The 17,760-nt window shown below is 40.7% G+C and overlaps 1 protein-coding gene across 1 annotated transcript in view; it reads right to left on the bottom strand.

Moving 5' to 3' along the window:
* cachd1 (cache domain containing 1) overlaps positions 1–17,760 on the bottom strand; it is a 97,402-nt gene that overhangs the window by 30,489 nt on the left and 49,153 nt on the right. The window contains exons 4-9 of the mRNA XM_061034957.1: positions 14,583–14,689; positions 7,960–8,086; positions 6,092–6,236; positions 5,768–5,984; positions 5,494–5,643; positions 114–401 (exon numbers count right to left, since the gene is read on the bottom strand). Coding sequence (XP_060890940.1) covers positions 114–401; positions 5,494–5,643; positions 5,768–5,984; positions 6,092–6,236; positions 7,960–8,086; positions 14,583–14,689 — 1,034 coding nt within the window. The remainder of the gene's footprint in view (positions 1–113; positions 402–5,493; positions 5,644–5,767; positions 5,985–6,091; positions 6,237–7,959; positions 8,087–14,582; positions 14,690–17,760) is intronic.

Raw genomic sequence — 17,760 nt, 5'->3', positions numbered from 1 at the left:
GTCATTCTATTCATTTATCTCATTTTAGTAGGGACCAGAACATTTTTTTAATTGCCCAGTATTCAGTTGTGGTTCAATGTGATGACTTCCTGTCCACTTTTGTCCACACTCACCGTCTCCCATGGGGTCAGAGTAGGGCAGGCTGAAGCGAGCCAGGTCGATCATGCGGTTGGGCAGGTTGATGTAGAATCGGCCCACCGTTGTCTCCAAGTTGCTCAGCTGGTTCAGCACCATCATGCTTCCCTTCACCACCGGCATCGTGGTAGCAGCTCCCGCCGATCCGGACAAGGACGCTGCCAGGGAGCGGTCGCGGTCGAACATTCGATCGACACCGTATTTCACCGAATTCTGCTCCGCGAGATCTCTCAGGAAGGCCAGCTCCTTCAGGCCGGTGACTCCCTCTGAAGGAGGAGAACACGGGGTGAAGAAAGAATGAAGGGTTAGATCGGGAATGCCGATGTCAGATTTGTTTGATTCAAATCAAGCTGGTACAGCAAGTAACTGCTCACATGGCTACAGGCTTCATCAGACGAGTAACATGACTTGAAAAGGTTGGTTGAAAAAAAAGAAACCTACTAGTAAATGTTTGAGTTGCATACAAATTTGCATACGTATAATTTCTTATTAAGGGAATACCTTGTGGAAAGGAGCATACAAGTCAATATTAATATAAATGTGTAATTATATGCAGGTTTGAAAATAAAATGTATGTACATATTTGTGTGACAAAACCCATGAAATATTTAAATTAATCCAATGTAGAAATGTGGAAACCTCAATTTGCATTTAACATAGGGGCTATATCCCTCCCCTTATCTCTTTTTCTTTTTTGTCTGTTTGTTTTCTATTTTATTTGTATTTATTTATTTTATATTATAGTTACTTATATTTATTTTATTTTTCTATTTTATTTTTATTTATTTTATATTATATTTATTTTATTTTTCTATTTTTATTTATTTAATAGTATATATATTTATATTTCTTTTTCTATTTTATTTTTATTTATTCATTTTATATTATATTTATTTTATTTTTTCTCTCTTATTTCATTGTTTTGATGTGTATGTACAGTATGTATGTCTGTGTATTCATTTCTAAAGATGTTGCTGCTTCTTTTCTTGGGGGTAGTTTATTTTTTCTTTGATTCATTCAACATCTTATGTTGAAAACATGTTTGTTGAAATGAAATGACCATATGAATGAAGCAACTCTTTGAAAAAAATGAAAAGAAAGTATAAGAAAAAAAGAAAAGGTTGGTTGAAAGGAAAGCTACAAAGAGTTAAATTCTTGTCACTAAAGGGCTAATTACTCAAATTCTGATTACAGAATAAAGAAAACTGTTCCATTCTGCCTCTAGCTGTACTAAAATTCATTTTTCAAGGAGATTCTTCCACCAAACAGAGGCCAGATTCAACAAGAATCTGTCAAATGAGCGAATCCAACCTCATGCAGTTCACATGGTTTAATTCACCACGGTCATAAATCAGTTGACAATGTCACAAGGATTTCCTTAACTCATTTGCCATCAGCAGCAGAGATTATCCGTTCACTCATGCGGGCCCCGACTTGTGATCCTGCGTCATGATCTCGACACGCTTTTTATTCCTAAAATCCCAGGCGTCTGCCGAACACGACTGTCATCTGTGAAGCTCAGAGATCACAAACACAGATAAATCCCTCTTCTTTAGAGAGAAAGTATGCAGCTGAGAAGTTAACGCAGAGCTCAGGCTCTATGTTTCCATGCCTCATAAGGTCATGTAGAGGAGGATGGAGAACCGCGGCTTGGACCCTGCAGCTGTCACCTGGAGCAATTGGCATCCCACGATCCATTGGGAAGGACAGCGCACACAATGTCTGCTAGTATCCAATCGCTGACTGGATTAGAGCAGAATTCCTTTTTAATGCCAAGGCTCATCACGCTGGGCAACTGGGGGGGGGGGGGGGGACAACGTCATGGGTGGCAATGTCAAACCAAAACCAACAAAGAAGAAAATGCCGATTGCACAGATTTCCACCTGTTTTTATTAAGGAGGTAGTGTCAATTCCTGCTCATATTTCCAGGGATAATCCAATGATCACTCAAACCAACTCATTACAATGTCTTAATAAAAAAATAAAAAGAACACTAAATTTTATAAGATTAATTTATTAACAAACAGAAATCAACAACCGTTCAGACAAAGTTTAATATTGTGTTCTAGTCATTTAGCTTCCAATGTTACCAAAAGGAGTATTTGCTCATTTGATTGAGGATCTGATATCTTTGGGGCAATGGATGAAACATTTTGAAAACATTATTTTGTGCTTTAGAAGATTGTGATGGAACTTTTTCAGTGTTTAGTGACCTTTTATTTATTTATTTAACCTTCATTTATCCAGGTTATAGTCCCACTGAGATCAGAGATCTCTTTTTCAAGGGGGATCAGGCAGAGAACAAAAACACTAAAAATCAAACAGTACACATTTCAGAAAAAGAAAATCATCAGCTGATAGAGTTGCATAAGGAAAGTTTGGATTTGTGTCTCTTCTCTAAGGATTTAAGAATTCAGGGTAACTAAGGTTAGTAGATCAAAATCCGAGTTCAGGTTGTTCCGAGCAGAAGGTGCAGACAATCGAAAGCTTTCTTCCCCGACTCCGTTCTAACTTTGGGAGCAACAAATTGCACAAAGTCCAACTAACAAAGGTTGTGTGTTCCATCTTTCAGAATGAAAAGAGAGGAGAGGTAGTCCAGAATCATTCCTAGAATACCTTTGTGAATTGAGATATATCTGTTCCTAAAGCAGTCCTATTGAGTTCAGAATATGAAGTAATGATGAGTAAGAAGAATTTTAAAAAGTGATCAATTTAGATAAAATCAGCTATTTGCAAAAGACGCGCAATTTGGGGTTAAAACATCCTCTAACGGACAGGAGAGTAGCTTATTCAGGTAATAACAAAGTTATTCATAGTAGGCTGGCATCTCACCAACACACACGCGCACACACACACACACACACAAACAAACAACTGTGTATTATACTGCCAAGGGACTGCTGATCTCCTTGAACAATCAGCACTTCAGCTTTGGCAAGAGATGCAGGAAAAAAGACACACACACACACACACACACACACACACACACACACACACACACACACACACACACACACACACACACACACACACACACACACACACACACACACACACACACACACACACACACACACACACACACACACACACACACACACACACACACACACACACACACACACACACACACACACACACACACACACACACACAGAGGGCCGTTCAGCCGTGTGCAACAGCCTCAGCAACAAAACAAATATTTTTTTGTGGGATATGCAATGCTAATAAACTCAGAGGACGATAGATTTCCGCATCCTTTTCATCATGGAGCTCTTTAAACAGCCAAGGTCCTCCGTCCGTCACACACACACACACACACACACACACACACACACACACACACACACACACACACACACACACACACACACACACACACACACACACACACACACACACACACACACACACACACACACACACACACACACACACACACACACACACACACACACACACACACACACACACACACACACACACACACACACACACACACACACACACACACACACACACAGAGCAGCACGCCCTTTGAAGTCTCACTCTCCTCACTTAGATCTACCTCATTTCCATTCTTAGATGCAAAAGCAATCTGTATTAATGGTGGACTAATGCATGTACGGAAGTGGTGTGTGTGTGTGTGTGTGTGTGTGTGTGTTGCAGGTTTTAAAGGAGGCAGATGGATGGACAAGGACAATAAGAGAGGGAACAAAAAACATACACACCACACCAACAAACAGAAAAAAGCCTTTGAGGTTTCTGAGCACCTCTCTAACCTTCAGTCTTTACTTAAAACGTATCGAGCCAAAAAACAAATTTATCTGCTGCAAAGAAACGGGTCCAAACAGAAGAAGACTGTTGATCAAAATCTAGCAAGTACAATCCTATGCAAATGTTGTACGGACAAATATCATGATGTAATAGAAGATGAAAGTGTTGTACGTTTTGTTAGCTAGCAAACTGTCACTGCAATCACTGCAGCAAAGCTAATGAGCGGCGATGACGAGGCGTCTTCCCAGAGCTAGCATACCAGCTAATAGACAGCATTTCTTACAACTCTCCAGGCAGGGGTGGAGCAGCGATTTTAAAAGTGCGGGTGTTCTGACGCTAGTATATTAGCATCCTCTAGCAAATCAACACATTCTGGTTCATTTAAAGGCTTTATATGTGATTTTTTGATCCAGCAGATGTCGCCCCTGAGCACTGCATGTAAATTTACCTGAAATGAGCGTGATCTAGAAACACAGTTAAGCAGTGAGTACAGTATGTTATTCTTCTTTTCTCTAGTCCCTCAATTAAACAACTTTTATACGTGAGGGGAGGAGTCAGCCGGCCGTCCGGGCGATGTAAACAAACTGAAGATATGACTCTGAAAACTCTGAAAACATCACAGACAGTGGGACTCGGGTGTTACACCCATTGTAGACAGTCATGACTCACAGAGTTATTTTCAGAGGATATACTTGATTTATATTATATGTAAGAGTGAAAAATCACATATAAAGCCTTTAATGTCCAATAACTAATGTTAGCTGACACATCATACAACAATACAAAGTTACAAAAGATAATTAGACACTAACTTTATGAACATCCATTGTGAGAAACCCAGTTAGCTTAAGCTCTAAAAACGAGATTCAAAACTGCTCTTTGTGATGTTTTATTTTGCTTTTCTTATTGCCTTTATGCCTCAGTCTCTTTATTTCTGGTCTTCAAATATAATGTGCTTTTATTTTGAAAAACTGCGAGGGGGACTTCCGCTACATCGTAAAGTTACGGGAGTAAATAAATACAGTTAAAATAACAACCAAGAGGAGAAAATGTTACACTTAGGTTGTTTTGTGAGGTGGATTTATCTTAAAATTTATCTGTTTGGGTGACTAACTCTCTTTCAGAAGGATGCTACATGTAGCATGTATCCATTTGTTAGCTCTGAGCTCTGACTCAGCCAGTGATGAGTGATCTGATTACTACTAAATGCACATAACTTTACCGTGCTTCAACTGTATTGATGTATTGTATTGATTAATGATTGGCTTAATTGTCACTTAATAAATCTTACTTGACCAATAAGTTTTCATCAATGACTCCACTGGTAAAAAGTGTGGAGGATGAAATTATGTTTCAGTGAAAGTGTGGGTGTTGCGCGCCTGTCTCCTGGTACTTTCACTAACATTACAAAACAGTATTAATAAGCAAACACGAGCTGAATGTCTGTGGGCAAACACGGTCCAAGCCAGTTAGCTTGTTGAGCTTGTTTACACAGCAAAGACAGCACGCAGTCTGAGCATGACAAGCAGATGCTAATTCATTTAAACCCACTGTATTTCTAAAAGAGTAAGGGCGGCGTACCATTCATGAGGGCGTAGGTGAGGATCATGACGGAGTTGTTGAGGTGTCGGTTCTCCTCTCTGACCACACTGAGCGTCGCCCTCTTCTCCTGCTCCGACGACTCTCGGGACGTGATCCCGGATGACAGGTAGATGATCACCATGTCTGTGGCTTAAAAGAACACAGAAAACAAAATCACCACACTCATTCTGATCGATCAGTGCAAAAAAAAAAAGGTGACTGAGGCGGCACACAGACAGACGCCTGTGCACAGTGCAACAACAAGTTCTCTTACTGGCGCTCTGTTTCCAGAGGCTGCTGGTGTTTCGGAGCAGCTGGAAGGCCTTCTGGAAGCCGACCGCGTGCTGCGTGGCTCCATCGGAGGCCTTGATGTTGGAGATGAAGGTGCTCATCTTCCTCTTGGTCTCACTGGTGGCCGGAGAGAGCAGGCTTTTATAGCACTGGTCCAGGGAACAGGAGCGGACCGTCTCCGCTACTGACAGGATGGAGATCTGGAGAGGAACGATAATGGTACATTGAATGCTCTGTACACTTGTAAATATGAACTCTAAACACACAATCTTCTAAATAAAGTAAGACTAGATTGGTATGCTCAGACCTTGTCGTGCTCGTCGATGGCGTTGAGGATGACCAGCGCAGAGTCCCTGGCGATCTGAAGCTGGGTGTCAGTCACAGACGCCCCGTGGTCCACAATCACCACGATGTGTTTAGACTGGGGACGTACTGCTGACACATACACCGGCCTGCAGGGGTAGAAATACACACAAACATGCATGTTCAGATCAGACACTTGACCTTACAGGGATAGAAATACAAGACAACATTAACACATACTATGAAAGACCCGGACCCTCAGGTCATCAGGTGAAGGTCTTTTAACCGTACCCAGAATCAGATCAAAGTCCGGAGAGGGGGCCTTTAGTTACTGTGGTCCTGTCTGTTCTCGAAAGCATATGAATAGTTTTTCTTTTTTTTGTATATATGTGTGTGTATTATGATCACTTTTGTGGTAACTGATGTTTCCTTTGTCGTGTGTATGAATTATTATTGACTGTGGAAACACTTTCTTTCTTTTGTATGCTGTGTTTTTGATTTAGTTTTTAACCTCAATGTAAAGCACATTGAGCTTATCTGGAATGAAATGTGCTATATAAATAAAATTGCTATTGCTATTACATGAAGAGGGGGGACTTCAGATTGAAATGCATTAACTATGGAAGGACATGATCAAGGTTTTTGGATTTATACTTGAACCAGAGCAGCTATGTGAGTCCACAACAACCTCACATATCTTCTAACTAAACATAACCTTGTCTTCTACTCAAACCCTTTACTTTCTCCACTTTTAGTTTCCTTCACTAATCCAGTCTGCACTTAGCTGTGCTGTCTAGTTCCACATCTCCTTTCCTGTTATTTTTGGAGGATGCTCAACACCTCTCACGCATTTCACACCATCACTGCAGAGTTATTTACCAAGAAACCATATGTGCAAGACTCCCACAAGCTGAAAAACATTATGAAAGATTTTTGTTTTACTTTTCAGTTGATGCATATGAATTAAGTATAAAATATGATTTCAGCAGCTTTCAGACCTTATGTAGTCATGGTAACGTATAAAGACTCACAGCAACATGATTTACATACAGTATGTATTAAAGTAACTACATTTTAAAGTTATCTCACAAAAGAGGAAAAAGAAACATCATATTGAGCATCAGTGTTGCAACATGCATTCATGTGGATCATAATATTTTATTTTCAGGTATATATTTAACGCCTGGTCTATGTGTTAATGTAAGTAGATTATTAGCTCGGTGGGGGTATAAAGGGATGTAGGAGGGGGGATCAGTGCCTGCGTGTGTGGTCTGCTGGACAACACAGGGTGGGGAAGGGGAATGATGTACTCACAAAGCCTTATTCACACTCCAAGCAGGCCAAGAAATGTCATTTATGTCATGGCCGTATGCCAGCTCACTGACTCGAACAGCAAGGACAGAAAAATCCACGAGACATGATTTAAAAAAAAAAAAAAAGAAAAATCTCAAAATGTACTAGAGAAGCAAGAGAGAGACAAAAGAATAAGAGAATGTGGAGAAAAGAGAGGACGAAACATCTTTCAGCCACAGCCAATAAAAAAAAAAAAAAAAAGCCCACAACAATGGAGGTGTGAAATTCCAACAGGCTTTAGTGGTACAGAGCCACATTCCTGCCAAGGGCATGTGTGGTCAGGGTGTGTGTGTGTGTGTGAGGGCCACATGCCAGCTACGTGCCCTCTGGGCCACCCCACAGCCACTGACAGAGGAGGAGGGGGGAGCGGGAGAGGGGCTTTTAACTTCAGCCAGCCTGTTCTGACACCATATACAGTATGAGTAATATGTTTAAAAAATTGGGTGTTCTGAAGAATTTTTGGATGGACAATAAGAGAAAAACAAATGTTAAAAAAAATAGACAAAGTTGTTTCTTTACCTGCTGCGGTGCTCGTAGCTTCCTTTGCATTGGAACTTGTGGGCGGGGAAGACTGTGAAGATGCCCTCCTCGGAGCTGAAGTACTGCCACTTTATCCCCGGGTTGGACTTCAGGTTGTCTGCCAGCACTGCGGACAGAGGAGACAGACATTTAAATGTGATGACATTTTTAAAAACAGGGAAGCATCTAGGGTAAAGAGAGAGAAATGGGAGAGAGAAGGTAAAACAAAGTGAGGAGGGGGGAAATTGGAAAGGCTGGAAGGAAGAAATAATAATGACACATAAGATTATAGAAGGATTGAGAGTTCCTTTTTGTTTACATTCAACCTTGAAAAGGCAGAATGAGTCAATGTATAGACGAGAAAAACCTGTCTTTAATCCTCCTTTAAAGTGCCTGCAGAAACCTCCTCGCCTTGACGTCTTCTAATCTGGCTGTTCAGGACATTTCTAGGTGTCCACTTTTGAAAAGTGCTGTTCAGCCGTGCGCATTAACGAGGCGCACAGTGTGAGGATGGGACTTCTAGAGAATGATTTCCAGACCTTTAGCCCTCATCCAAGAGGAAGTTATTGGTGATGATGAGCAACAAACAAACTCTGAAAGCTGTGTTCATAAACTATAAACGATAAACCCTTCTCATTCTGCTGATATCAGGGGAGAGGCATTTTAAGTTCAGGGGTTGACTATGATACCTGTGTGAATCAGAGCTGTTGAGAGAAATGACTGTCACAGTTAAATAAAGACGTTTAATGGGGCGTTAGATTGCCCCAAGATAGATCGTTATGTCGCATTCAGTCAGCATGCAGTCCCCTCGACTTCAACCTTGGCTGCACCCTGCTCTCTCCTCCCAGCATCTCCTCTCTCTTCAGCTGTCCAATCAAATTAAGGTAAAAATGGCCCAAAAATATCTTTAAACAAAAAAAATAAAATAATTGATTGTGTTATGATTTCCTCTTTAAGTTCTCAAGTTGGGTTGGGAACTTGTGGGTTTTTGGGGCATTTGAATTTGAGAATTTCTACAATATTTGAAAATTAAGCTTGTCTTCACTTCACTTGCTTATTTAAAGAACCCCATAATAAACATTGTGATACAACAGAGAAAGGCCTTAGAAACCTTGTTATCTATCAATACCTAGATATCATTCTGGACATATTTAGTTTAAAGGCTTTATATGTGATTTTTTGATCCAGCAGATGTCGCCCTTGAGCACCAGCATGAAACCAAAACAACTTGCGCTGCATTGTTGTGTTAGCATGCTAATGCTAGTGATCTTTATTATGCTCGTATCTTCACACTGCATGTAAATTTACCTGAAATGAGCGTGATCTAGAAACACAGTTAATCAGTGAGTACAGTATGTTATTCTTCTTTTCTCTAGTCCCTCAATTAAACAACTTTTATACTCGAGGGGAGGAGTCAGCCGGCCGTCCGGGCGATGTAAACAAAGTGAAGATAGGACTCTGAAAACTCTGAAAACATCACAGACAGTGGGACTCGGGTGTTACACCCATTGTAGACAGTCATGACTCACAGAGTTATTTTCAGAGGATATACTTGATTTATATTATATTTAAGTGTGAAAAATCACATTTAAAACCTTTAACACCAAGCATTTTGTTTCTTTTGATGTATTTTTTGCCTTTACGTGTCTTTATTGGAGAGACAGGACTCTATTGTGGATAAAGACGAAAATCTGTTTTTCATTAATTTGCTTTTCACACATATATCCATCCTATTCAAGCTTGAAGAGGAACTAATGCTTAACTTTTCCCTTTATATAAAAATAACTCCAAAATGGATTCCTATACTTTTGGCACTGCATTTCAATCCCTGTGTCATAACTGTGACAGCAGGACGAGCTGAAATAACAGTCTGAACTACAACCTCTGCAGACACACTGAGCCGGAGGATTTGCTCAACACAGACAGAATTTTTTTTTTTTTTTTTTTTTACTGGCTCGCTCACAGAGTCAACAGTATCTTCACAGAGATCCCATCACAAAGCAGCAACTTCCTTTCCTCAACTGCAACACAAAACAGCCTTTTGTAAAGCGATGGGGGAGGAGGGAGGAAGGAGAGAGAGTTAGAAAGACACAAATAGAACTTTTTGTGGTACGTGAGGCAAAATAAAAACGACACTGAGGGGAAAAACAGAGGGTAGACATGAAAGAAGACTTTATAAGATTAGCATGAAACAATCATGCTGCTGTTTGACTCAGTGTTTTACTTATAAAATACAGCTCTGAAAGCCAACCATGGCAAAAACCACTGACTACAAGCCTCAAACTGTATAACTAAAGGATCTATCGTTTGAGTTAATTGCAATGTTTAATTTCTTACTTATAGTATCACTGGGGTTTTGTGCAGGTCATTATCAGACGCATTCATTCAGCCACTTATTTGGCTGATCATTTGTTATTCCCTGGTAGGAGGTTTCCTTAGATGGGGGTAGGATTTTAAAAAAAATTGTAAACTAAGTTGATGGTCTTTCCTAGACATATTAACAGCCATTCTTGCATGTCATTGTCAGCTGGTGCTAAATATTTCCAGAATGAAATGGCATTGTTAAATCACCTGCCTATGAGAACCTGTGCATTGGCTAATCAAAACCCTGTGAAATGATCTAACTGCCAAACATTACAAACAACAGCAAACGGCACCTTTAGCAACATTCTTGGCCCCAAAAAAAAACCCAGCCGTTCTTGCACACCATCATTGCCCGTCGTACATTATCCTAACCCAGTCACTACATTCATCTCTGAGGCTCATATAAACAGGAAACACTCAGTTGTGTTGACAGTGGAAGAGGGCTTTGTTTAACATCTGTCAGCCTACAGTGCTCCACTCTGCCAACTATGTTTAGATCGTCTCAGAAAGAGAGACAGGCAGGCAAAGCCAAGAAATGGGACCTAAATGACACCCATTTACTACAACAACCCTAACATAACTGACGTTTGTAAAGTTTGATATATTTATGCATCACTATGATACAGTTACCACTGTAACTTTTGCTGCTTTGCTAAAGTGCTCATGATGGATAGGCCGGATCTTTGTAATATAACAATGAGTAAGGTCTTTTACCTGCTCTTTTGTAATGTTAACAGACAAAGAGTAAGGTCTTTTACCTGCTTTTTGTAAAGTGTCTCGAGATAACACTGAGTTGACGCTATACAAATAAAAATTGATTGAATTGATTGATATATTTTCTTTGATATGTCTGCATCAACCACACTTTAAAAACACCATGTGCAAAAACGAACGACAAACTCCAAAACTCTGTTTGATCCGTATAATCCCTTTACACCTTTAAGTAAAAGCTAAAGACCCACTCTTTCATGAATACCTACGCACTTAATGATATTGACAATGTTTCTGTTGGATAATGAAGATTTAAGGATGGTTTTGAAGCTGATTAGAGCTCTCAACAACAGCTGTCGATTGTGTGCTTTGCCTGTCAGCAATCAAACTTAAGGCTGTATGTTTGCAGGTTCTGACATTGTTTCCTCCTTTCTAGATTCTTGCTTGTGTTGTACTTACTCTCTGATGTATGTCGCTTTGGATGAATTGTACATTTTAGAACAAATTTCAGCTAAGATTAAACAAATAAAGTAAAGCTAAGTTAACTTTTTCAGCTAAAAAGGCATCAACCAAGTACTGGTCAATTCAGAAATGTTACCTGAGAAAGGCACTACATGGGGATTGAAGGGATCTACAGTCAATGTCATGTGCAGATATTTCATAGAAACTTTGACCTGCTTGTGGCACCAAGTACATTGATTAATCAACTTGGAACTATCCATTGATGTATACAAGGAACTAAAAAAATCGACTTCAATTTGGTCAAATCCTCCTGGCTTTGCAGAGTTGTTTAGACAATCATGATTGAGTTGGTACTTTAATGCGCTACTCCAACCTCAAGTTCAAAGTGTTGGAAAAGTTGGAAAAATGAGTATGTGCACGCATGGGAAGAACGCAGAGAATTATGAAAGAAATTTGACAAATAAGACATTTCATAACATCTGTAGGCTGAAGAAATGGAGGAAAATATCCACCAAAGTCACCTCTCATCTTCCGGATTCTTTAAAACTCTAGTCGCTTGTTTCACTTCCTAAACCACTATCTCCTATCTCCTCTGCCTCTAAGAAAAAGCAAAAATGGAAGGTAAGAGGAGAGAGAGAGAAGATGGAAGTATACAATACAGTCTTGATATAATTACTCCATTTCAATCAGCTCTCACCCCTTCCTTCTTCCTCTTCATTCATCATTCTCTCCCTCTCAATTATCCCTCCCTCTCTCACCCGCTCCCTCCCTCCCTCCCTCCTCTCTGTAGCTACTTGTTTAGACTGGGCTGAGACAAATGGGAGAGAATGAATACGCTGGGAACGTGGGGGTCAAGGAGGGCTGAGTGTGAGGGACGGGGAGAAGAGAGGAGAGTGGAGGTGGGGGGGGGGGGGTAACTTGAACTCACCATGACTGGCTTGTTAGGAAAATAAAACCCAGCCGATGGTGATGTGTTATGAATGGCAGTCATTATGAATGGTTTGTAGAAAAGAGGAGGCTGGGATGTGTGGAAAAAGCAGGAGGTGGTTAACAGCAATGGGATGGTAAAGAAGAACAAATGATGGTGGTTTCCTGTCAAATGGGATACTAGTACTACATTATCCAAGTTGGAGAAGTTAAGGGTACAGTATGCTTAAAATGTAGTGTTGTATTGGGGGCGGGGAAATTACTACAGAGGGTGCTAGAGCCATAGTTGGACATCTTTGTGTAATTTTTCCCAAAGTAATTCAGGCTTAATGCATTTTAATGTTGCTTGTACTAAAGTTCAAGTTCTGCAAACCAAATGTTAGGTTTGAGTAGTGTTTTGGTAAAAAGACAAGTCTGAGTGATGGAAGTTAGGTTGTCGTAACAATGATCAGCCATGGATTTATTTCTAAATTTATAGATGCGACGCTTCAAATATTGCCTGGTGGCCATTTGCAGTATTACAGTGTATGAATCCTCCTGTAGGCCAAAACAAATGTCTGAATTGATAACTATTATGAAGAGATACTTTGTGTATAACTGTTAACTGGACACATCTCTAACTGCAAATTATGTCAAAATTAGTTTTTTGTTGTAAATAGTTTATCCATGGAGGCTTTGTGTGTGTTAAAAGTGGTTATAAAACCTGTGATGTCATCATAATGTAAAGGATGGGCTGAAGTAAAACTAGCTGCAGGGGGCAGCAACAGAGACTCTCATGTTTATAATAAGTGGTTCACATGCTCTGGAAGTCCAGATGATAGAAACTTTCTTGGTAAGTATTCTTACATACAAAGTCTGCAGAGAGAATTCAAACAATGAAATGTACAATGTACTGTATGAAGGGGGGGGGGGGGGGCAGTAGCTCAGTCTGTATAGGTGCTTGGATTGGGAACCGGAAGGTCGCCTGTTCAAGTCCCGATACAAACCAGAGAGTATGGAAGTTGGCCTGGTTACTTAAGAAGTGCCATGTCACTCCTAGAGCACTGATCCACCAACTCCTCTGGCTCGCTCTCTGTGTAGCAGCCCCAATCTGAAATCTCTCCATTAATGCACGGCCATAGGTCTGGTTTGCGCTTGGTGTATTAAGGCCCAAGAGAGTAAACCAGATCTGCCCTCAGGGATGATTAAAGTACAGTATATGGAGAAAAAAATTAAAATGATGGATTGAAAATAGAGAGTTTAGAAAATTGTTCAGTATTCTGGGGAAAACAGTGCATTTCATTAATCCACACAGTTCAGCTTGATATTTTTTCTGCTGAAGCAGGAGCAACACACCAAGCCATGGCAGAGGAACAGAAGGAGCAGCAGGGGAAAGTTGGACTTGGTTTTTAGTCAATTTGATCCATTTTCTTTTTAATCAAAAACAGACCGACATATGTGGTACAGACTGATGTGGGTTTCATATTCTGCAATTCACTCATGTCATCTGGCCCCTCAATAAATGTATCTGCATGGACACCATCACACTGTATGCTATTGCTCCTTTTTTTTGAGAATGACGACGAGGCAACATATATGTACTATAACTTGAAAATGGAAAGTTTTTGTGAAAACTGATGCAATGAACACTTGAGGTAGAAGTGAGGACAGAAACAGATCAGACAGAGTCTTTACAATAAGATGATAAAAAACATAAACCACCTGAATACATTTGCAGACTGAGTTCAAAGTCAAACAGAGTGCGTTTGATCTCAGGCTATAAAAATATATTTCTCAAACAGAAGGGAGGGAGAGGCTGAGAAGAAACAGATAAAGAGAGGAAAGAAATTAAAAGAGAGAGAGAGAAACTCTCTCTTTCAACACGCACAGCTAATTATTTCTATCTTAGATCAATGTCCTCCGCTTTTAACATTTCAGAAGATAAGAAGAACTGTACAACTTCTTAATTAAAAAATGGTTGCCATGGCAATAGCTTTTTAATTATTCAGCATTTGGTTGGAAATCCACAAAATGAATTCCAAAACTCAAATGGTTTTAAGCTTTGAGTTTTCCCCCATTTGTAACCGTTAAACCACTTCAATTCATTTAGTACCAAATCCTTATCCTTCCATCTTGTTTATGTGTGTGTGTGTGTGTGTGTGTGTGTGTGTGTGTCATACCTGAGTTGAGGTCTCGTCCGGGGTTGAAAGCTCGGCTATTGACTGTTGGAGAGAGTCTGTCGCAGCAGATGGTCTTGGAGACGTTGGTATTGAAGTTTCCATCAAACCTAAAACGCACACAAACAGGCAACATTTGAGGAATTTATAAAGTGAATCCAGCTCGTTTGCTGGTGGAGCGGCTCCGACTTTTCTCTCAGCACAAACAGATTTATTGCTGCACAACTTCATTTCCAATAGATGAAAAAAGCCCCCAGGTTTGCCAATTCTTCTGGCTTTATAGTTATATATAAGCCTCAACTAAAAAAAGCTTTTGGACTGGCAGATAAAAAAAAGAAGTGAAATCATTAAGTAAATCTAATTGCACAAAACATCTGTTGAAACTAATAGATTCTGCTGGTTTCATTTAAGCCTAATTGTATTGTTGGCTGTATCATCTGTTACCCAGACGTCAAATTAGAGAACAAGTAATGGCCAGTGAATCATAGTTTCCATGGAAAGCTGCTCAAACTTTCTTTCCTTTTAATAAAGGTAATGCCCAGTTCCCGGAATTCATCTGAATGCAGTTGTTCCAACATCATATATCACAGAGCCCTGCCTAGCACCCATCCATCCATCCATCCATCCATCCGTCCGTCCGTCCACCAATCCATCCACCCATCCATGCATCCATCCATCTGCCCATCCATGCATCCACGGGTCCACCCATCCATCCACCCGTCTACCAATCCATCCGTCCATCCATCCATCCATCCATCCATCCATCCACCAATCCATCCATCCATCCACCCACCCATCCGTCCGTCCGTCCACACACCCGTCCATCCACCCGTCCATCCACCCACCCATCCGTCCATCCATCCATCCATCCATCCGTCCACCAATCAATCCATCCATCCATCCACCCGTCCATCAATCCATCGGTCCACCCATCCATTCACCCGTCCACCAATCAATCCATCCATCCATCCACCCATCCATTCACCCGTCCACCAATCCATCCGTCCACCCATCCATCCATCTTGGTCAGAGTGGCAGAAGGCTGAGAAAGTGACCTTCAGAAGTCACTCTTTCCTAGAACTATTTTTGTGCCTTACATATTACAGACGAGGCGTAAAAAGGGCGCAAATATCCCACTATTAACCGGCAATCAGTAAGCACCAATAGACAACCTCCGCTGTGTGCAACACATGTGAAATGGACAGTACAGAAAATGTCTGGAAACGTGTGTTAGTGGCTGCAGAAAGCTTTGACGAGATGAGCGATGTTGCCTTTATCTACTATCACAAAAATTTAAAAAACACATACAAGTCATAATTCACAGCAACGTTTCTTGGTGGCACTGTAACGAGCAGCTCTGATGGAGCATGAAAATAGTAGTAGTCGTTGTGCAGTGTTGTCCTTAAGCATACTCGAACCCTGATGTGTTTAAGAGGTGACAAAAAAATCAGACACACGTAGCAACGAGCACGTCTTTAACACGTGGCTTTGCTGCAAACATCTTCACACGTATTCTTTTCAGTTTTTTTGTTTCAGTGTTAACCAAGAGCACAACACTGTTGGCTTACGTGGTTTCCAGAGTCTAGATCTCTGCAGTTAGTAGCTGATAAAAGAAATGGCAGGTATGCAGAGGAGCAGCCTATTTCTGCACTGCACCATGTCTGGCTGCTTTGATCCTTCCATCCTGCAAACTAGAACCCCCCCCTCTTCTTCTTTCTGGCTTGGCAACATACAGACACACATGTGCACACACACACACACACACACACAGATGCTACACACTGTTTGGCTCCCTCTGCTTTGCGGACCTGGCACCGGCACCGGTTTGATTGACAGGTGCTGTGATGTGAAGGCTACGTTTGAACTTCACTCATTAGAGTCCCATAAGGCTGAAGTCATTACTATTCTGCCGCGGCCCGCTCTGCATAGAAGGGGTGGGCAGAAATGTGTGCTAGATAAAAAATACATTTGCAGCTGCTTTGAATTCAACATAAAAAAAACCACACACATGAGAATGAGGGAGAGAGCGATTCCATTCTGATCAGACATCTTAATGAGGGCAAAAAAAAATAAATAATAATGTTTTTGCTGAAAGGCTGGACTCACCGGACTCGAGCAGTAACAGCTACATAGGCTTAAGATGAATCACTAAATATGAAAAATAATAGTGCAAATCCAAACTCGCTCTATCCAAGAGCGTTACAATGTTGAATGCACAATGCTTTAAATAATTCCTCCTCTGAATATGCATATAAATAATGTATTGTAGGAATGCTGGCTTGATTACCATTCCTCCCAAAAGGGTTCCTTCTGTATGCGGGTAATTAGGAAAGATCCTGACGACAATTCAAGAGATACAAAACACTGATAATGGGCTTGTGTGTGTTCATCTGGGGAGAGACTCAAAGCACTATTTAGTTTTGGCGCGACACATTTTGACTGAAACATGACATTCTCTTTGCTTTTAGCCCAGAATAAAGTAAAAATATTTATTTAGAAAATATGCATCAGATCTGAAAAACCAAAGGATGACATGAGAGGGACATTGCTTGTTTTTCCATCAGTAAAATGTCTTCAGGGGGGACACTGTGGAGTAAGTACACTAGGCTCTTTTCTCCAGAGTGAAACAGACAGAAGACTCTAAATGAGACGACACCTGCCATGTTCAGCAGTTACTATCCTAAAAACACTCTTCTGTGAAGCTGTATCCTGCTTCAGAAACCATGTAGGACCCAGGGAGTACGATCACCTTGAAGAGGCTCGTAAGTGTAATACCCTTTTTACAGTATTTGTGTACAGCAGGATACAAGCTAGTGCGTTAATGAGATTGGGGAAAAAAAATATTTGAAACAACTTTGAGCTACTGTATTGAACTGATTTAGAACATACAGCTGGACAGTTTAGAGAATACGTGATAACTTGGAATTAATAAATCATACCTTATATCAGCCATGTGATTGGCAAAGTACAAAGAAGCATTTTATTTTTGTATTTAGTTCAGTTTAGTTTCAGGATGACATAAACATGTAGACCCTCATACAGCTGTGTTGTCTGTTAGCTTCCCCACTAGGGGAGGTAAGACTGGAGTGGTGGTATCATGAAAGATAAGATTGAGCTAAAGGGGGCCCCAGCTCAAAACTCTACTGACTACTGGATCACTCTGGTGTCGGCCGAAGGCCTC

The sequence above is a fragment of the Labrus mixtus genome, chromosome 3 (assembly GCF_963584025.1).
Source record: "Labrus mixtus chromosome 3, fLabMix1.1, whole genome shotgun sequence".
NCBI classification, from domain to species: Eukaryota; Metazoa; Chordata; class Actinopteri; order Labriformes; family Labridae; genus Labrus; species Labrus mixtus.
Note: the sequence above shows the minus strand (reverse complement) of the source record. Positions and strands in the feature narration are given on the sequence as shown.